The following is a 21382-nucleotide window of genomic DNA, read 5'->3' as shown; positions in this document are numbered from 1 at the left end:
CTTTGTATATTCTAAAAAGTAACCATATGTGAATCCTATATTTCAATTTGGCTTTAGAAGATCTAGAAGTATGTGGGTGGGCTGGAAGATTAGGAACATTTGAGAACTGTGACTTTCTTGGAATTGCTCTATCTCATAAATTCAACAATTATTTTTAGTTGGTATTCACAAGTAAATTATAATATTATCATTGCATTATCTCACATTGATATTACTAAAGAATTATTGGGAAACTGAAGAAATCTCACAATTAATGGTAACACCTGCACCGTTATTAGTCATGATCCAGTTGCTGCATCTCCATTGCCCATATTGTGTGGAGAAAGTCATTTGGTAGTTTTCATTAGTGAACATACTGAGGGCATCTCTATAATGAGCTGGGCAAATCTTCACAGTGACACATTAAGATGAAGAGGATTCCAGAATTTGTGCATAATGATAAACTCATAAAAATCTTTTTTAAATTTACTTTTCTGCCTCTTCTACACCGCAGTCCTGCCCTCCAATTTTGTTGTCCCCTAGATACCTTGCCTATTGCTACCCCCACTCATCACGGAACATGATGCACTATCACCACCATTAAAAACTGGTATCCTTCATCTTTTGCACTGCCTTAGCCACTAGACTCCAACCGTCCACTGTAATATGTATTTGTCCTCATGATCTCTTTTAGACACTGATCAGAACTTTAGTGAATAGTTAGCTGAACTATTTCAGCCATGGATTACCAGCAGTACTCTTTGTACCCATTCAACAAGAATATTAATTTCCTAAAAGGAACAATGGGCCACATGTACTAAGCATACTACAATTCCCCACTTGCAACTGTTAAAACGTTTTTCCCATTCAGATTCCTAAAATGGTATTTTGAATGAACACCAATTGGAATCTGGAAGGAGTGTGTTTTAGGCATTTCTTCCAAATGTATCACTGTTTAGCGATCAAACGCCAGCTGCAAAAATAGGAAAATTTACCAACACCTCAAAAGAAATAGTAACTGATTTACAATGGGTAGAAGTTCCCTGGAGACCCTTTCCCATTTGTGAATGTAAACAAAAACGTTTGTTGAATAGGAAGCAGGGGTCCAGGGGACCACTGCCAACTCTTAAACAAACTGCATAAAAACAAAAAACTAAATTTTAATTAAAAAAAAGCTCTGTCTCCTTTAAGGAAAACAGGCTACATTTAATAAAAGTTTACTTTATGTAAAATCAATACACAAACATGGTGTCCATATTACCTGTGTAGGCCACTATTCCTGTGATTGAGGCTAGTTGAATTGAGCCACACTTTCCCACCTACCAAATGAATATTAATTAGCTTGGTCGGATAGCTACTCAACCTGATACTACTTTCTTAAGAACTGACCTAATAGAAAATAGGTCGGTCTGTAAAAATATTTATAGCAAAAATACTGGTTGCAAATTGTACCTGTATTTTGCAATCAGTAATTATTATATCTGGACCTAGGTTTAGCTGTTCCAGAAAAGTACTTGTATCACTCCACACACTCCAAGAACATTTGTGTTCAACAAAGTTAATAATCCATCACAAATATCTTCCATAGTGTTGTACACAATACCAACACATACTCACTGTAAGAAGCCACACTGTCCCTAATCTGTGTATCTATCATTTTAACTGCTTAGTTCCTTGCTATGGAATTTTCTCCATAGTCAGCTCTGACCTTCCCCTGCTTCCCAGAGTCTAATGCAGCCTGAAACCTCATCTCATAGGTCTAGAAGCATGCTTTTTAAACCAATGCCACAGCACAAAAAGATGAAGAAACAGAAACTTATGGAAACAGTGAAAAGGGAGAAAGCAGGGATGGAAAATAACCTGCTAGAGTGAGATACAGAGACATGAAGTGTAGGACAGTGGAAAGAAAGAGGGAAGAGGCGGAGTCAAAATTAGCCAGGGTCCTAAAAAGAAAGTATAGGCCCCATATTTTTCAAAATAAGCATTGATATAGCACAAAATGTCACCCTACTGACACTGAGACCAAAGACTGGACCCTGATCCCAAAACGACCTGAGCCTTCATTTGGCTTTTGGCTGCCACCCATGCTCAAACCTTATGTGCCACAAATTAGAGACAAAACAATACATTTTAATGTAAATGGGAGAGACTTAGGGACACATGTATCATGCATTTTCCCGATTACAAATGGCCTGATTCTCAGAATTGTGCCGTTTGCAACCGGGAAAATGCATTTTGGTATGTATGAATTCCAATTTGCGATTCAATACCATGTTACCGAATCGCAGCTTGGAATTGTGAATACATACGGATTCGGTATTAGGAAGGGGCGTGTTTATGGTGTCCCTTCCTAATACCGAATTGCAGCAGTATAGTAGAATGTTGTGTAACCGAAATGCAGTCACAAAACATTTGCATTTTTAAAGATTGAAAGCAAAAACAGAGCTTAGAAGTCACTAGGGGTCAAAAGGTTGCGAGAGGTTGATGGGACTGGTGCAAATACAGAGTTCAGGCTGACCACGATGGAGGGCAGACCAGCTCAGGACCCACTTTGTGCCCGCTGACAAAGTACCTTGGATAGAGAAAAGTGTTGACACTGAGGATCTGATGTGTTGATCTTTTCCACGCAGTTGCTCACTGCGTCATCATCGAGCTTCGCTGTGGTGAAGGTAATGCTGCGCAGAGCATCATCATTGGGCCATGAAGGCTGTAGAACCGCTGTCATCGAACAGCCTCTGCATCAGCGTTGATTGGTGATGCGTTGGTTCCGATTGGCGCAAAGGTGACGATGTGTCGGTTTTGTAGAAAAAATCTGCAGAACCCACTTCTGAGGCTAGAACTTGTAGAGGGCAAGAGTAGGAATCACAGAAGGTAGAGTCCAGCAAGATTGCAGGAAGTATTTTGTGTCTCTGAGACTTCAGAAAACAGGAGGCAAGCCAGCAAGCCCTTGGAGGTCAGTTGGAGGGAAGGCAGAGTCCAACTATTCTTCAGCAGAGTCAGGAAGCAGCAGGAAACAGGGCAACAAGCAGAAAAGCAGTCTTTCCAGAAAACCAGTCTAGTTGAGTCCTTTAAGCAGCAAAGCAGTCTTTCTGACAGAGGTTCAGTTCAAGATCCAGAAGTGTCTGATTTTAGGGGGTCAGAGACATCAGTACTTATACATAAAAGTGCCTCTGATATAGGTGGTGACTTCAAAGCACCTATCCCAAGTGCACTAATATCCCTTTCAACCCAATACTATTTGCCAGGCTCTCTGTGGGGGGACATCTGTGCTTTGTGTGTGGACAGGACACTACCTATTGAAGTGTCAGCCCTCCCGTTTCTTCCTACCCAGGAAGACCCATCAGAATGAGGATGAATACAGATGAGTGCTCAGAATACAGATGAGCCTAACCTTTTTGTGTTTGTGGCTGTCCAGAGGGAATGCACAAAGTGTAGCTGTCACCCAACCCAGACATGTATTGGACACAGACTGCAAGGCAACAGAGTTATAAGCACAGAGAAATGTCCACTTTCTAAAAGTAAATGACAAAATGATGAGGATGCACTCTTTCTCTTAATTCTTCATTTTTCATTTACTGGCCAAGTTTTATGCTTATGATGCATGTGAGCAGTTAATGAGCCTTCTCTGTTTGATTTGACCCCACGTGCCACTGTTGAAAACCTGGATGGGCGGCAGCAGGCACTTGAAACTGGTGAATAAAATATTCAGGTACAACCATCCTGTCTCCGTGGTGATTGAACAAGCAGGAAGATTGCTTGACAAAGAGTTGGATACATTTTGGTATACAGTGTCAATTATTGTTAAATTCAAGAGGATGTGGTTTACCTTGAGGGGTTATTCCCCATTCAGCAGTGCGACAGAAGGGTGCGCGAGTGTAGTGCCCGTTTTGTGAGTCACTTTCTAAAAGTGGCTTTTCTAAAACAGTAAGGATAAATCTAACTTCACCAGTAAAAAGGATTTATTATTACCTTTCCGAACATATGAAACATGAAAAGCTCCTCCCCTCTGATCAGGAATTAAAGCTTAAAAGTATATTAAGAAAATCCCAATGCTAACTGATGGGAGGAGCAGGCCTCACAGTAGTAAAAACAAAATGGGCTGTTTATCACTACCAGGACATGCACAACATAAAAGTACATGGCCTACCTTTTACTTACATAGCACCCTGCCCTAGGAGGACTACCTAGAGCCTACCTTAGGGGTGACATATATGTAATAAATGGGGAGTTTAAGGCCTGGCAAGTAGTTTTATATGCCAAGTTGAAGGGGCTGTAAACTGCACACACAGGCCCTGCAGTGGCAGGCCTGAGACGGATTTGAAAGGCTACTCTACGGGTGGCACGGTCTGTCCTGCAGGCCCACTAGTAGCATTTTATTTACAGGCACTACGTATATGGTATTCCACTGCACAAGGGACTTACAAGTAAATCAAATATGCCAAACAGGTGCAAACCAATTTTACCATGTTTAGAGGACTTTAGCACTAGGCGGCAATGGCAAAGTGCCAAGAGTCCTAAAGCCAACAAAAAGAAGATCAGAATAATAGGAGGAGGAAGACAAAATGCTTGGGATGACCCTTCACAGAGAGCAATTCTCTAAGAGAACCCATCTGCATGGTTTCATTTGTATCAAATAGACCATGTTCTTGATTATATGATAGACAATTGGGATCACTTCATTCACTTCTATGTCACACCAAAAAGTGCACAGAGCGCTTTTTGTTTCACTGGCACCCAATTCGTTTTTTGTATTTATGGTTCCCGTTAAATAAAGATATTTTGTTATTATTTACAGTGTATGTGTGTGTTAGGGACCAATGTGTTGTATAAAATAAAAACATGTCTAATAACAGCCTAGACCATATATAAAGTGCAGATAACAACTGACTTGCCTCTGTGTTCTGTAATTGCATTTATTTTTTGGGGGGGATGAATATTTCTAAGCCTATGCTTATAACTATCACTTCCAATAAATAACAATCGATGCAGTGATATAATCTTATGTATTAAGGTTGATTGCCTCTGTGTGTTGAAGAATTATACTTTTTGCATTTCAAGAGACTTCATCCTTTTTTACATGATGTTTGTTGCACTTTTTACATGCCAAAAGTTTTCAAGGTTCAGCTTGTGTATGAGCTCTCAAGGCCGAGTTGGACCCTTAGCTTGGCTCTGTTTGGTTCTCCCTGTTTGTTTGGTTGCCCACTACTATGAAGGCCATGTCTCTGTTCAGGCGCATAGACCGAATCATGGTGTTCGAGCCAGGTATCCATTTGGGGTGCCAAAGAGCATGCAGCACAGTGAGCTCCTGACTCAGCGGGCATCATTGTTCTTCACACAGAAGGTTTCTGAGAGCTATAGCCAGTGCACATGACACCATTCGCTTGTTGATCCGCTCCACCAGCTTACTCAGCCATTTCCAGGGAGGCTGATGAATCTCCCAGACCTCTATTGTGTGTAGACAGGCTACCAATGAAATAAATATTCTTTTATGAAATGAAGGTTATTTGCATGGCATGAGTGGGTTTAATAAATTTAGTATTCTGTACATTAGTAGCAAATTGTCAGTATTGGTCCTAGCTTACCAGGTCAAACATGACTATACATAAATGTTACTATTTTTTAAACACTTTTGTGCTCCAACATCGAATTGGTATTGCAAATTGTGGGCAAATTTTGCACTTTTTAATTTCGCAAAGATCTTGCCAGATAATATCTGGCAGAATTTGTGTGTGTGTGTGTGGGGGGGGGGGTTGTTTGGAGTGTACAATATTTCAAGTGTCACAGTATCACTACCTGTTTCACCAGTCAAAGATGTGGAACTCAGAATAGTGTAGTACCAATGTACATTGTATCATTTTCTGGCCTTTGGCAGAAATTCCCAGCCATCCCTACCACAAAGCCACATCTCCTTATGGAATTTCTGGTCTTCTTTTCCAACATTTTCCCGCCTCTTTCCTCGCCATCTCTGTGTAATCTCTACTAAAATGTGGATGACTCTAGGTCACCAATGATACATTGTTAAAGTCTGGGGCTTTCTTTTAACAAATCAAAGTATTCTGGGAGTTGTAGGTCTTGTGTGACTCCATTGAAATAAATTGGGCTAAAGATTGGACTGCAGCTATTAAAGGAGCATAAAACTGAACTAGTGACCCCTTTACCTGGAGACTTCCGGATAACTTTCACCACTACAGTCCGAATACCTGTGAATACTGCTTTCTCGTTGGCAGAGACTCTATCCTTCTTTTATTTCTGCTTTGGTTTCTTCTGCTAAATTGCATTCCCTCACATGTGAAGTCAATCTTCACTTTTGTATTTATATTTCCTGCGTCTCTTAATCCTTGACTTCATGCTGATTGTATTTTTCTTTATTCCCTTAAAACACTGTGAGCCTGATTGACAAAGGCAAACCTTTGTGTAAGTTTACTATTTTTTGGTATTCACAAACTACAAGTTAATAGTACGTTTACAACTGTGGAGACTCTGGAGTCGGGATGGAGATCGCTGCACAAAAAAAATATAGGCTTAGCAGCAGCTTTTATTTAGCCTAACAGTAACCCTAGGGGCTGTGGGAGCAGCAAGCAAGGTTGCACCAGGGTTGCCGGCAGTCTTCACCATTCAGTCCATGGTCATTGCAAGGTTAACAGATCTCTCTGTGTCACCAGGGATAGTAGGTTCCAGACCTCAGATTTTTGTGTTACAAATTGTTATATTTAAGCGCGTTAGTCTGCTTGATTTTTAGGAAATAGACTATGATATGACTCCCACAATGCATTAGGTGGTTGAAGATGCCTCGAACTCGGAACTTGTGTCTGTGATGACATGGAGTTATTTGGTAACCTTGGACATGAGCGAGGTTTCCCTAGCAACAATGCTGCGGCTAACATTTTCAATGAAAGCTCTGCCTATTGCAAGTCAGAGACAAAGGGAAAAAGAAAATTGCCTGACTCCAAATGCAATTATAGATGAGTTGTCATTTACCTAAACTATAAATTAGGCCTCAAGGGTTAAAAACAAAGCATTAAAGAAAAATAAGTAAAACATTGTAACAAAAACATATTCTAAATAATAAATACACTTTTCTTTTTGGGATAAAGGCACAGCCAAGAGTATCGCTGAGTTTTAGCCACATCCTCCTTCTACTTTATCTTGATTTATTGGAGTCAAATGAAACCAGAATTGGGAGGCTGCCTACTGATGATCACATCCAACCTGTTGTTGAAAAGATAAATTGCTGAGTCATTCCATCTGATGCATATATCTGCCCACATCCTGCTGGTTACAGTTCTGCGATTCCTTCTCATTTCATTACAGTCCACTGGACAAGCTTTTCAAATCTACACCCAGGACGCGCGCCAACGTAGATACCAGACAGAGGAAGAGACAGACAGGTGAAGCGGCACCTAGACATTCCATGAAAAAACGTATGAGTCAATGTTACCTGTCTGCAGGGGTTACCTTGAGCCCTCCTCTTTGTTTTGGCGACAATTCTAAATTTAAATTCAAATCTGACCAGGCCTGTGCCAGACCAGTCATTTAGTCCCATACCACGGAATAATTCTGGCAGCCGCTTCCTTGCGGGCACGTTGAGTCTATGCTACAGAAGAACTAGGGGCCATATGTATCACTCCAAATTGCGATCGCAAATGCCGAAATTCGCTGAATTTCGGCGTTTGCGATCGCAATTGGGCTCAGTGGTATGTATTAAAGAAAAACTGCCTCGCAAAATAGGAAATCGCAAAATTTGCGATTCCTTTTTTTGCGATTGCATTTAAGGAATCGCAAATTGCTATTCCTTAAATGCAGAGTAAGAAGCACAGAAAAAGTTCAATTTGGCCTTAAGGAATCGCAAATTACCACCAACTTCAAGGGCCATATGTATCACAATGTTGTTTTGCGATTCTCAATTAGCAATTGTTTGTGAATCGCTATTTGAGAATTGCAAAACGCTATGTATGTAGGATTTGCTAATAATTTTACGAATCCTACATATTCCTTATTCCATATTCCTAGAGGCCCATAGGAATGAATGGGAAGACATTCTCAATTATAATAGCAATTTGCAATTCTCAAATAGCGATTCGCAAAAAATCGCTAATTGAGAATCGCAAAACAACATTGTGATACATATGACCCTAGAATACCAATGAGGTATGTTTTCATTCAAGCCGATGGAGTGGAAGTTTTTTAGGAGAAGCTTGAAGATATGGATCTTTGATGAAGTCCTATAAAAAATATGATGAAGACACTTCAATTCAAATGTGTATTTCTTCAATATGAGGAAGCTTTTTACTTTGGTCCACCTGATGATATCTCTGCATTAAGGGGCATTGCTTAGAAGTGATAATATCTTCACAAATGTTTAAAAACATTAATGAGCCGTCTTGACTTTGATGGCCTTAGTGACAAGTGGAAAGTGAGCGGTCATGCACCCACATATATATTAACTAAATAGCTGTTATAGACGGCGGACCATTCTGCTGTATTAAACCATCAGCAAGAGAGGTCTTGGACAACGCATACCCTGAGCTGAATTATTTCAAGGTGCTCAGAAATACGAAAAGGAAAAAGAGGCAAAGTTAAATAAAATAATTGCATCTGAAGTAAAGTAATTGCCAAGAATCACACATTTCATAAAGAGAGGAAGCCAAAATTGAACTATTACTGCCTGGCCTCACATTGCCTAATCCAGGCATTAAATTAGTATCTTGTTCTCTGTCCTATTTAACATCAAAGGACGATGCTTTGTGGTTATTTTTTAGGAGCTAAATCAGTGCACAGTTTTGTTAAGTTCACGAATTACATGTCAAATCGAGATGACACAAGAGGTCTTTTTGGACAAAAAGTCACAGCTAAGAATAGGCAGACTGCTCTATTTTGTTTTATGTTGATATCACCCTCTTCCCCTGACTTAGCAATGGGATTGATTCCAAGAGACCCATAACACTTCAATAAAAAGCAATTACACTTATTACTCCTCCAGTTACAGACCCTCACAGAGGCAAAAAAAAAAAGTGCAGTGCTTGTCACACTGAACTCAAGCATTCACACGTGACTGCTATCTTTTTAAAAAAAAAAAAAAATGTAGAGAGCATTGTTGCAGAGGGGCTGACCCGAAGATGAAGTGACAACGCTCATAGAGGGACAGAATGATGCTAATGATTTCTATATCCAATACACAACAGGCTGAAAACCCACTAGCACAATAGCCCTCTCTCAGATTGGTCCGGGAGATTTAATTTATGCGATACTAAGTGCTGTTATTTTTAATAAACGTGTTTGTTCTTTTTTTATAGTTTGGTTTAATGCTACATGGATGTAAGAACCTGAGTATTACTTTCAGAAGATTTCACCTTTGTAGTAAACCAGCTGGAAAGGCAGTATTTTGTTTTGCTGATTTCAGAGGAGCTATGTGGTCTGAAGCATTGTTTCCTTGCTGCTTTACATTCATACAAAGAGGCAAAAAAAAATAGTCGAGCAAATATTAGAGAATGTTTTAAATTTTGCTGTGAATGGGGGAAATCTACATTGGTTTGATTGCTTGCGAATAATGGGCATGTCGGCAGCGGCGAAAAGTAGGTAAAGGACTGTTTTGCAAAGAAGGTCCGAAATTTGCTCCTGTAAGGGTTCACTTTCACCTAAATTTGCAACAAGTTTGGAATTCCCAAAAAATTCACAAAGAAATCCTGCGACACTGCAATATTTGCCCCTCCCACGATGGCCTGGATGCATGACAATGATTAATTTGGGAACGCAGAAATAATTTCACATGTATAAGTGTAATGTATTATTGAATGTACATTGAATAATTTTGTTTTGCTCTTTCATGGAACAAACAAATGATCCAGGGAGAAACTATCTTTGCCGCACATCTGCCAATGTTGGTGGTGTTCCCACCATTTTCTCACCCTGAAGCCAACTTCACTGTAGCCTTAGAAAGGAGACATGTTGAGATTGTTTTATTGTAGTGGGGAAAATACCTGAAAAAGACTTGTGAATATTCAAAATGTATACGATAATCCCACATTCTGAAAGCTTCCTTGTCCTTGTATACAACCTGTCTTCAAATGGCATGTTGGTGCATCTTTAACTGTGAGTAAATTAATTGTCTACTGCAAGTTCATGCTTTGTGAGTTAACATGAACATTAACATGAACTTGCTCTTGGACACTTCTACCTCAAGTTATTCATGCACCTAAGCACAATCCAGGTACGTAATACCTTTGTGAAAAATGCTCAGACTAGTGTGATATTGTCAAATGTGACAGATTTATTTCAGACCTTCTGTATCAAGTGCTAAATGGCATTAAAGTTTATGAGAAGTCCTTGGTGGCATTAAAACATTGAGGTAATAGACATCAACAGTGAGGTAACAGACATAGACATGGATGCCCGCTTATATGATTGATTCTTTATGGATGGGTTTCCAGAGAGGGTGGGATAAGTTAAAAGAAACCATGAATCCCCCATATTCATTGACTAGAGAGATTATTTTTTTATTCAGGGGGAGTACAGGAGGACTGATGTCGATACAGAGCAATAGGAAGTGCGCTATATAAATATGTGTTTCTCCACCGGGGCTTGGTATAGCATTGGCGATTAGAAAGTGACAAAAAAGTGAAAAATAATAATAAGCTGGTTTCCAAGCCAGACCAGTGCTTACCCCTCTAAATGCTAAGGGTAAGTTCCCTCTCCTGTTGGAAGGGTTCATATTGGACATTAGAGCCTGCTTAAATGAATACACCCAGTTTATATTTTGTATGTAAGATGTGAGAGAGAGGAACCATGTGGGACTGAAATTCATCAAGTCAAGTTAGGCCCTAATGTAAGATACATGATAAAGAGTAACATAAACAGTAGATTACTTAATTTAGGAGGAGTTGGTGTAGTAAGTATTCACTGAATGCGTGTACTTGTATCAGTCTTTTTTTTTTTTGGTATCTTTTTATTAACATACATCGACATAAACATACAGTACAGTGGATTTGACGTGAGAATTACAGCTTAATGTTCCTTTGGGTGCTATGGAGGGGGGACATCGTCGCAGTCGATGCTACGGGCGGGATACATATATTCCCTCGATATAAGTTCCAGGGGTCTCAAATTTTGGGTAATTTGCGGGGGCAACCTCGAGCTATGTAGACTGTCTTTTCCCTGTACATGCACCAATCAAGGTCTTTCTTCCAGCCTACAATCGTGGGTGCAAGCGCGGCTCCCCAGAGCTGCGCGATATTCCTTTTGGCTACCATGAGCCCAAGCGTAACCCATTGTGTTTCGTAAGTGTTGAGGTCAGTGGGCTCCCAGATGTTTAGGAGGCACCTGTGAGCCTCCGGTCGGAGAACGACTGTCAGTACTTCACTGATTACATCATGTACCTTTTGCCAGTAGTGTTGGATATGTTCGCAGTCCCAGAGTAAATGGATAAAAGTGCCTAGCTGAGTGCACCCCCTTCTACAGCCCCCCCCGGCCACCCCCATGTGTAGCAGTTGAGGCCCCGTGACATAGATTCTGTGGAGGATTTTGAGTTGTATCAATCGGAGACGTGCTGGGATTGCGACTGTCTTAGGGGAGGACACCGCTTCCTGCCACTCCTCATCATCTATTTCAATGCCGTCCCTCACCCATTTTTCCCGTAGTGTGTGGAGGGGGTTTTCCATGTTGTTTATAAGTTTTTCATATATTAAGGATAGGGTTTTCTTGGGTAAGTGACCGTCAAGTATCCTGTCCTCTAATGGGGAAGCGTCTGGGGGAGAGGACCCTTCCGGGAGAAGTGACCGGAGAGCGTGGCGGGCCTGCAGGTACTGGAACCGTTCCGAGTCTGCTAACTCATGTTGGTGTCGTAGTGTGGCAAATGATTTGACTTCACCTTTGCCCCAGAGGTCCTTTATATGCGCGATGCCTATAAGTTCCCATTACGCGCGATGCCTATAAGTTCCCATTTGTCAAAGCCCTTTGATTTCCACAGGTCACCCAGCATCTGAGAGTCCCACAGGGCGCTTGCTAGTGTAGGTTTCTGCCCCCATCCGAGCAATTTGTTGGCTGAATGCCAGACGTCGACCGAATGTTTAGTGGGGCCCGTGAGTGGGTATCTACCTGGCTGCGAGTAGAGCACTCGATTGTAGGTGCCCCCAGGGAGGAGCCACCTGTCCATAATAAAGCCAGGGGCATCAGGTCGGCCATATATGCCGTGGTTAATAGTCGCAAGGTGTGCTGCCCAATAATATTTCTTGATGTCTAGTAAGCTGATGCCCCCTTCATACCAAATCAGTGTGAGTTTATGCAACGCGATGCGTGGTTTTCCATCCAACAGAAGGTCACGCTGAAGTACTTCAATTTCTTTGAAATACGAATTAGGGACAGGGTCGGCTGAGTTCTGCAAAGCGTATAAAAACCGGGGTAGCGACATCATTTTAAAAAGAGCTGCCTTGTCTAACATCGAGAGTGGAAGTTATTTTCAGCTGGCTATGTCTCGTTTGAGTCTTTGGAGGGGGGGGGGGGGGGGGGGAAGGTTACCGGAATAGCGGAGCGTCTGATCAAGGGAGATGAATATTCCCAGGTATTTAAAACCTTCGGTGGCGGTTTGTATTGGGCAATTTCGTGGTGGCAGGGGTGGGTCTCCCCAAAGGGCATAGAGGAGGGATTTCTGCCAAATGACACTGAACCCGGAGTATCTGCCAAATACGGTCAGGATGTCAAGAACCACAATCAGGGATTTCTTGGGGGGAACAAGAAACCGCAAGATATCATCTGCATAGAGGGAAATACGATCTTCCCAGTCCGGGTACCAGCGCAGTCCGCGTATGACTGGGTCTCTCCGGATCCATGCCGCAAGGGGTTCTAGGGCCAGTGCAAATAATAGGGGAGAGAGAGGGCACCCCTGCCGGGTCCCCCGACTAAGCCTAAAGGTGTCTGATTTTTTGTTGTTGACTACTACTTGAGCCATAGGCTCGCAGTATAGGAGACATACCCACTGAACAAAACCAGGTCCGAATCCCATCTTTGTGAGCACAGTGAAGAGATAGGACCACTCAACCGTATTGAATGCCATGGTGGCATCCAGGGAGACAGTTATAGCCTGCTCCTGTATTGTGGCCGCCCTACCCAGGACACCATGGACCCTGCACAGATTCATTGCAGTATTCCTGTGCGGCATAAAGCCGGATTGATCAGGGTGTACTAGGCCCCCTATGATTTTAACTAACCGATTAGCTAGCAGTTTGGCCAGTATTTTAGGTTCTGCATTGAGGAGCGAGATAGGGCGGTATGATGTGCAGTCGGTTTTGGGTTTCCCTTCTTTATGGATGGTGACAATAGTGGCAACCCTCTGATCTATGGGTAACAGTCCTCGTTCTTGGCTCTCCTCGTACATGGCCTTCAAGTACGGAGCCAACTTGTCTGGCCGAAGTTTGCAAAGTTCAATAGGGATACCATTGGGACCCAAAGCTTTACCAGAGTGTAGTGAATGTATCGCTAGTGCTATTTCGTCTGTTGTCAGTTTGCTGTCAAGATAGGTATGGTCATCAACCGAAAGTGTGGGGAGAGAGATGTCCCTCAGGAGCTCCGTGGAGTCGTCTTCAGTGTATGGCACTACGGATGTATAAACAGCGCAGAAGTGGTCGGCGAATTGGCTTACAATACCCTGCGGGTCCGTTATGGGAGTCATGTCTGCGTCTCTAAGCTCAGGAACCAGTCTGCTAGCCCACTCCTTTTTATTAAGCCAGGCTATTAGTTTCCCTGCTTTGTCGCCCAAGTCATAAATTCTGCCCATCTTGTCCCTTCCCAATGCTTTGGCTACCATGAGCCCAAGTGCCCTATACTCATCTTGTTTGAGGCAGAGCATGTGGAGTGCCTCGGGTGTGATGTCTGAGTCTAGCTCATGCTCTAGTCGGTATATCTCTGCTTCTGCATCAGAAATTTCTTTGTGTCTATCCTTTTTCATCCCAGATATTATTGATAAGGCTTGACCTAGGAGTACGGTTTTAAAGGCTTCCCATAGCGTTTGGGGAGATCCCACCATCCCCTCATTTTCTCGGAAATAGTCGTCTATGGATTTGATCAGGTCTTTGTGGATTTTCGGATCCCGTAGATACCACAGGTTAATGGGGGCAACTCTTCCCACCAGTGTTCGATCAAGGACTATGTGCACCCATAGCGGGGAATGGTCGGATATGCCCCTGGCTAAATGTCTGATTTCATGGATGTACGTGACCTGCGGTGCGAGGACTATAATGTAATCAAGGCGGGAGAGACTATTAAGTACCCCGGAATGGAACGTGTGTTGAATTTTATCTGGGTTGTAAGTTCTCCAACCATCAACAAGCCGCATGGCCTCCAAAAATTCAGACAACCAGTGTGATGACTGACCCAGCACACGGGGGGGGGGGGTCGTGGCGATCTAGTGTGCCTGAAATTACAGAGTTGAAGTCCCCCCTAAGTACCAGCAATCCATCTGGTAGTGCTAATAAAATAGCACTGTCTTTAAATGTGGTGGTCTGTAGACCTGGTGGTACGTAAATTGACATAAATGTTATGATCTGCCCCTCCCATGTACCGGTGACCCCAATGTACCTACCCCGATCATCGGTCCAAGTGGAGTTAATTGTTAGGGCAAATGATTTTTTCATCATGATGCCCACTCCCCGTGAGTTAGATGTGAAACCAGCGTGTGCGATCATCGTGTAGCCCCATCAATGCATTGCCTTACATGAGTTACCAACCGAGTGTGTTTCTTGGAGCATGACAATGTCTGGTGCAAGTCGTCTGATATGCTGCAGGACAATACTATGTTTAATATTGTCCCCAAGCCCATTAACATCCCAACTCAATAATCTAACATTTTTGTCCCACTGCGCACACATTGATACCAGGATAGGTTGCGATTTCCTCTACGACGAGACCGAACTGTACTGTCGATGCAAGACCAATAACAATAACCAAACAAAACAATAGCAATCCCACCCAACAACCCCCCTCCCTGCTTCCCTGCACTCTGGGCTCAAAACTGCCCATAATTTACTTAACGCAGAGTGCCTGTCACCCAACAATTTACTAAAAGAAGAAACTGGGGGAGAATAAGATATCCTGCATCCCCCCCTCCCTGCTACGTTAGGTCTTGAGTTCCCGGGGCCAAAGTTACAGTACAGGTAGTAGTCCGGGGACTTCAAGTGTACACCCCTCTCGATAGTGTTCTACCTGTACCTGCACCTGGCAGGTGGCGATCAACCCAGAGTGGGCGGTCAATCGGGAGCCTGTTTGGACTCTCGCTGAAAAGTTCAGGCGGTCAGACTCAGCGGTCACTGGAGTTCCTTTCTGCCGTCTTCCCCCATCTGTCGAGCCATTCAACCGCAGCGTCTGGGAAATCGAAGAATCTAGTCTTTTCCTCGGCTTCCACTTTGAGACGGGCCGGGAACAGCATAGCATATTTCAGGCCCTTGTCCAGAAGTCTCTTTTTGACTTCCAGAAATGAATGCCGTTGCCTCTGGACAGCTTGCGTAAAGTCCGGATAAAAGGTGATCTCCGAGTTTTCATACTTGATCGGTGGGGCGACCCTGGCGGCTTGCATGATAGTGTCTCTATCGCCGTAGTCCAGTAGCCTGGCCAGTATCTGGCGAGGGGGAGCCCCAGGCTTCGGCGGCCTCCCGGCACCTTATGAGCTCTTTCAATCACAAATAGGCCCTTTGGTTGCAGATGCACAGTGATTACGTTTTCTACAAAGAGATCTGTGGCTGGTCCCTCCGATTTTTCCGGCATCCCTAGAATGCGCACATTGTTGCGTCTCATGCGCCCTTCATAATCGTCCAGCTTACTTTCCGTGAATTTTCGAAATGCCTTTAGTTCTTGAATTTCGGTTTGCAGTTGCGAGGTGTCTTCCACCAGGCTCGCCGTGGTTTTTCCAGGTGTTTGACCTTTTCTCTTTTCTTGGTGAGGTCGGCTCTAATAAGCATCATCTCAGAGGAAAGGGTGTTCATCCGTTGTTCCATGGAGGTGCGCACCCTGTTAATGGCTTCCATGACGTCCTTCAATGTCAGGTCTGGAATATCACTTTCCGCTCCCCCCTGCTGCTTGTCTTTAGTCTGCCTCTGGTCAGGTAGGTCTGCTTTTGGGCAGGTGTAGTGGTCCAGCCTACTTTGTTGGACCGTCTTGGTGCTAGACATGGTGAGATCCGTGGGGTCGCAGGTTCAGGGCTCCATAGCTGAGGGTGATACTTCTGGGTTAAGGCAAGTTCTTACTGGAACATTATAGGGGAGGGGAGCCAGCAGAGTGCAATGCCGAGGTCTCGGTACCCACTGCGAGTTTTGGGGCACAGCCCACCGCTTTCCGCATCAATTGGGACCCATAGGGCGAGTTGGCCGGACTCCTCACCACTCTCAAGGGTCCCAGGTCCTCGATGTCTCGCGCTCTCAGTCTGTCCACAGGGGGGGGGGGGGGGGGAGCGGGGCCAATACCTCCAGCATGCCCCGGTAGGCCACCGCAAGTCACCGGACACCCGGACGTCGAGTAGCCCAGATTGAAAGGTGAAGTGTGGGACACCAGTACCTCAACTGCTTCCACTGTGCGCAACCAGATCTATCCCAGTCGGGCTGATACTCATGAGGCGCAGTCCGTTCCTGCACGCCCGATTTTTGGCCCCCCATCCACCGGGGCCCCACGAGGTGTACGGCTCCTCAGTAGACCAGTGTACCGTGCAGTTTCTTCACCGCGATGATCCGCACCTCTCATCTGCTCTGCCTACTCTTCTGCGATGGCTCCGTCGCTATCCTTCGGAGCTCATTAGTCGTGGGGCACATTCAGGCTGGGGCTGCGGGACTTCAAAATGTGTTGCCAGTCATGCAGCGGTGTTGTGGAGAAATCCGGTCTGTCAGTCCGCGCAGATGAAGGAAATTCAACGGTAACCACTCGCACTCTCCAGGCTCGGCCGCCATGCCAGGTTCCGGCTTCTACGTCGGTGAAGGCCTCAGTCAGTCATGCCGCCAACTTCGGTTCTAGAGGTCTGCCGTCTTCGAGACTGGGTTTGGTGCATTCAGCGGCACCTCCCGTTTCCGATTCTGGCCTCTGGGGAAAGGATTAATATGGCGGATAGGTGTTTGCAGGGAGGGTGTTACGGAGACACGTCAGCTAGCGGCCATCTTACTTCGCCGCGTAGCCACCCTGCATCAGTCTTTTGAACGGATGACAGCACTTTGCATGGTCGCGAAGAGGCCAAACACTGCTGAGAGTTTCAGTTTCACGGTGTCCCTAAGTATGACTGAAATGTATATTTAGTATGCAATTCTATTGTAGAAAGAATTATTTCAAATTTATCATAATTATAAAACTATAATGAAAAATGTAAGCAAAATTTTGTCCGGATGAAGGTGTTTATGTGGAGAAACCGTTGAAACACTGTATTTATGTCTTTCCTATTTTTGTTGTTTGACGGGGACATGGTGTATAGGCGCTAAGGTGTGTTTCGCATACCAGGACATGATCAAATAATGTTTTGTGTATTATAGATAGTCTGCTGAAGAGTATGAATTTGGGAAGTGAAATAATGTTTGACTATGGGAAAGGTTCTGTATATGATTAGATTCACACTGTCACATCAGTGACGTCTATTGAATCATTGGCTATCAAAGACTAATTTCAGAGCTGATAGACAGGCAACTTTAGAAGAGGGGAGAGTTATGTTTTTCCTTCAATAGTTTTCAGGCAGTTAGTAGCATTTGTAGCTACCCAGAATGATTACAGATGGACTGTGCAGCAGTTGTGAGCAGAAAGAGATTTTTGAACCCTTTGCCTTTATGCCAATGTAGTCTATTGAGGCTGTCTTGCCAACTACATGGGAGTTTTTCTCTCCAAACAGAAGAGGGTTCTACTTGGTCCGCTGGTTACTATGTAGCATTCCCCACCCACATCTCTGAGTGACCGAGCTAGCACTGTAAACTCTTCATAAATTTATGCTGCAAGACAGCATTCTTTCTTAGATAATTCCTTACAGTCAACCATATGAAGATATGCACCCACATTTGAGTTGCACTGCTCTTTTTCTGGAGAAATATTAGTGTCATTACTTCCTTTTTATTGTGATGCCCTAATTCATTAAATGTTATCTTCCCTAACCTAGAAAGTCTACCTCAGATTGTTAGTTGTCCTGACAAGATTGGGCCCTACTCAGTCTCCTCTTATACAGGCTTGGTCCTAGTCAATGGTTCCTTTGGTCCTTGTGAATGGTTCCTCCAATTATTGGTCCTATTTGGGTGCATTCTCTCATACATCATCCCACATAAGAGGAACTCCATCCTTACATGGGCAGTCCTACTTAATACAGTCCAACCTCAATTTTTTTGGGGTCCTTCTTTTAGGATCCACAATAACCAACATCTATTGTAACTGCTGTTGACACACAACAATCTATAGGTACCTCGTTTAAGTGCCCACATTGCACTTATTCTTTCCTCAAAGGTGTTAATATCACACCTAGACTGTTGGTTAAATATGTAATGGCTATGTGTAACTGCTGACATAAAAAACTGAGTACCACTCAGATTTTACAAAGGGATTATATAAATAGCAGCACATGTTTTGCAAACGATTGCATGCAGATCCTGAGTTATGTGTATGAAACTACAGACAACCGCACATGCAGAATTACATGTTTATCTTGCCTTCATACGTTTTGAGGGTGAAAGACCCTTTGCTAAAAAAATCACTTTGTGTATGTGAGGAATTTGATCTTATCTCAATTCAATTTACATTGAGGATGCACTACTGTTTAGTTGTACATTTGTTCTATTTTCTAGACATTCATTTTGTTTTTAACAATGGTTGAGCTTTTAGGATGCACCAAATTCACTCAGAATCAATTTTGGCTCAATATTTTCACCTACAAGCATAAGATGTTGATTTCTGCTCCTAATATGTAAGACTTGATTGAAAGAATAATAATTTTTTAGCAGCTATGTTCTTAATTTTGGGGTTGTCACAACCTGTTGCGCATAGTTTTTCACTTTGTAGACACTGGTAAATATACATCAACGATAATATGGAATAAGTGTATTTGCAGGGTGGCAAAGTAAGAGGTCTTATCCCCAAGTTTTATGGTGATGTTGGGTATGAGGTACCCCTTTCTTGAGAAGTATGTCCTCCGTCTAGAAAAATAAACTGACAACAAATCCTGTGCATAGGCACTTAAACCTGGTGGAAAACCCATCTGACAAGGGCTAGGGATTTTTCTCTTCCTCTGAAAATCTAAGAAAGACCTAGATTTCTACTTCCTATACCTGGAAAGACATTTTTGCAAGTCACAAAACAAACATATCTAAGACAAAAGCAAATTTTTTTCTATTCACTTTTTTTTTAAAGATGTTCCTTCTGTACTAGGTCATTTCTAACCACTTGATACCCATGCATGTGTTTATGGTCAAACAAATTTGTTAAGGAGTGGCATTAAAATCGTTTACGTGTATAGCACTTTAATTACAAATATTTTACAATCAGTCTTCAGTGTGATAACTCTCTTGTGTGTTGTTCTGTTTATGCCAGATCCTTGCGGAAAACCTGAGGCTGGAGTGCAAGTGCCATGGAGTTTCTGGATCTTGCACAACCAAGACTTGCTGGACGACTCTGCCAAAGTTTCGTGAGCTGGGCTACATCCTGAAAGATAAGTATAATGAAGCAGTTCACGTTGAGCCAGTAAGAGCAAGCCGAAACAAGCGCCCAACCTTCCTGAAGATCAAAAAGCCTCTGTCTTACCTCAAACCCATGGATACGGACTTGGTGTACATTGAGAAATCTCCAAACTACTGTGAAGAAGACCCTGTCACCGGAAGCGTGGGAACGCAGGGTAGAATGTGCAACAAGACAGCGCAGCACAACAGCGGCTGCGACCTGATGTGTTGTGGTCGTGGGTATAACACGCACCAGTACTCAAGGGTGTGGAAGTGCAACTGCAAATTCCATTGGTGCTGCTATGTCAAGTGTAACACATGCAGTGAAAGGACAGAGGTGTTTACCTGTAAGTGAACCTACACCCTGGGAGGACAGACGTTGCATCCCTGGGAATGACGCCATTACATTGCACATAATCTTAAGTGACCTGCTGCAAAACTATGGCAAAGACCACTTGCCTTTGAAAAGGAAGCCAGCATGTGGATCCCTGTCCCTCAGTGCGTCTGTCCTTTTGTGCATATGCGTATCATCCAGACAGGCAGACCAGACCAACGCTGAACGCAACATCAATGTGGGCGCGATGATCAACTTGAGGAACACAAATAACGACTGAGCAAAATACCTAAGTGTGGCACTTATATTTTGGAACTAGATGACTGATTATTCACCTACGGTCATTAAGGGAGAAATGGAAAGAAAAAAAAAAGAGGGCAACAGTACCCAAGTGTGAATGTATGGACTACGCGGATTGAGGTTTCTACACTAGTGAAACGCTTCTGCCTTTCTTGCTGGCCCTCTCCCTCAGGCTCAGCCAAATCGTGTAGAGCTGCCGCAGCTTTTTTAGACACTGGATTTTCTGATGCTTTTTTATGTTCAGCAGTTTTCTTTTTAAGTGCAGGGACTTGGAACAACTGGGCATAATTATAACAATATTTAAGCATTGTATTTAGTTAAAACTAATGTTAATTTATTTAATGAAAGACTCTATCAGCATTCGGAAGGTTCTGTAAAAACCTCAATTGGTTGCTTTTTTGCAGAATAATCTTGGTAGATGCAATTAGGAAACACTGGAGCTGTATATAGCAGTGCTCTTTCCAATCTTGTTCTGGTCGTATAGTACTTTCATGCTATATTCTGATATTTAAAATCAAGCAGTGATACAAATAGCCATGCATATTTATATAGATTTATATGTGTACACATCTACACGCACACACACACACACACAGTTGCTGCTTGTTGCTAATTGTCTGTAAATACGATCTAGCAGAACTATTCTGTGCATTCGCTATATTTTCATTTATGAGAGCAAGAGCATTTAAGAACATACCATGGACATCAATATGATACTCCAGGCTAATCTCCACCTTTTGGAAAATGGACCATAAAATGAAAGAGTATATTTTGTAAGAGACTATTTTTATATGAATATTTTATTTATACCATGTCTGCTTGTATCCCGCTATAGCATGTCCCTTTTTTTCTAAACTCAAGAACGCTGTTAATCATTCTAAGGGTGTTTAAAGGGGCATCCGGTGAATGATGGCACAATAGATCTCAAAACCCAAGCTAACATCATCAAACAAAGGAATATTCTGGAATGTCTATTGTCTGTTATTGTTGGAGGTGCAGGGCAGAGTAAAGAGAACTGATTGTTTCCTCCACACTGGATAGCCCCATGAACAAATTATAGATGTCTGCCTTATCTGTTTGCACTGCTGTAGCCAGGTGGAAATATTCCGGTGTAATGTTAGTTTAT

At 43.0% G+C, this 21382-nt stretch overlaps 1 protein-coding gene across 1 annotated transcript in view; it reads left to right on the top strand.

Annotated features, from left to right (window-relative positions):
• Positions 1–20315, top strand: part of LOC146797528 (protein Wnt-7a) — a 122669-nt gene extending 102354 nt beyond the window's left edge. The window contains exon 4 of the mRNA XM_085624554.1: positions 19498–20315. Coding sequence (XP_085480680.1) covers positions 19498–19977 — 480 coding nt within the window. The 3' untranslated portion in view covers positions 19978–20315. The remainder of the gene's footprint in view (positions 1–19497) is intronic.
• The last annotated feature ends 1067 nt before the right edge of the window (positions 20316–21382 follow it).

Source organism: Triturus cristatus, chromosome 9, assembly GCF_964204655.1.
Source record: "Triturus cristatus chromosome 9, aTriCri1.1, whole genome shotgun sequence".
Lineage (NCBI taxonomy): Eukaryota > Metazoa > Chordata > Amphibia > Caudata > Salamandridae > Triturus > Triturus cristatus.
This window is presented reverse-complemented; position numbering and strand designations above follow the sequence as displayed.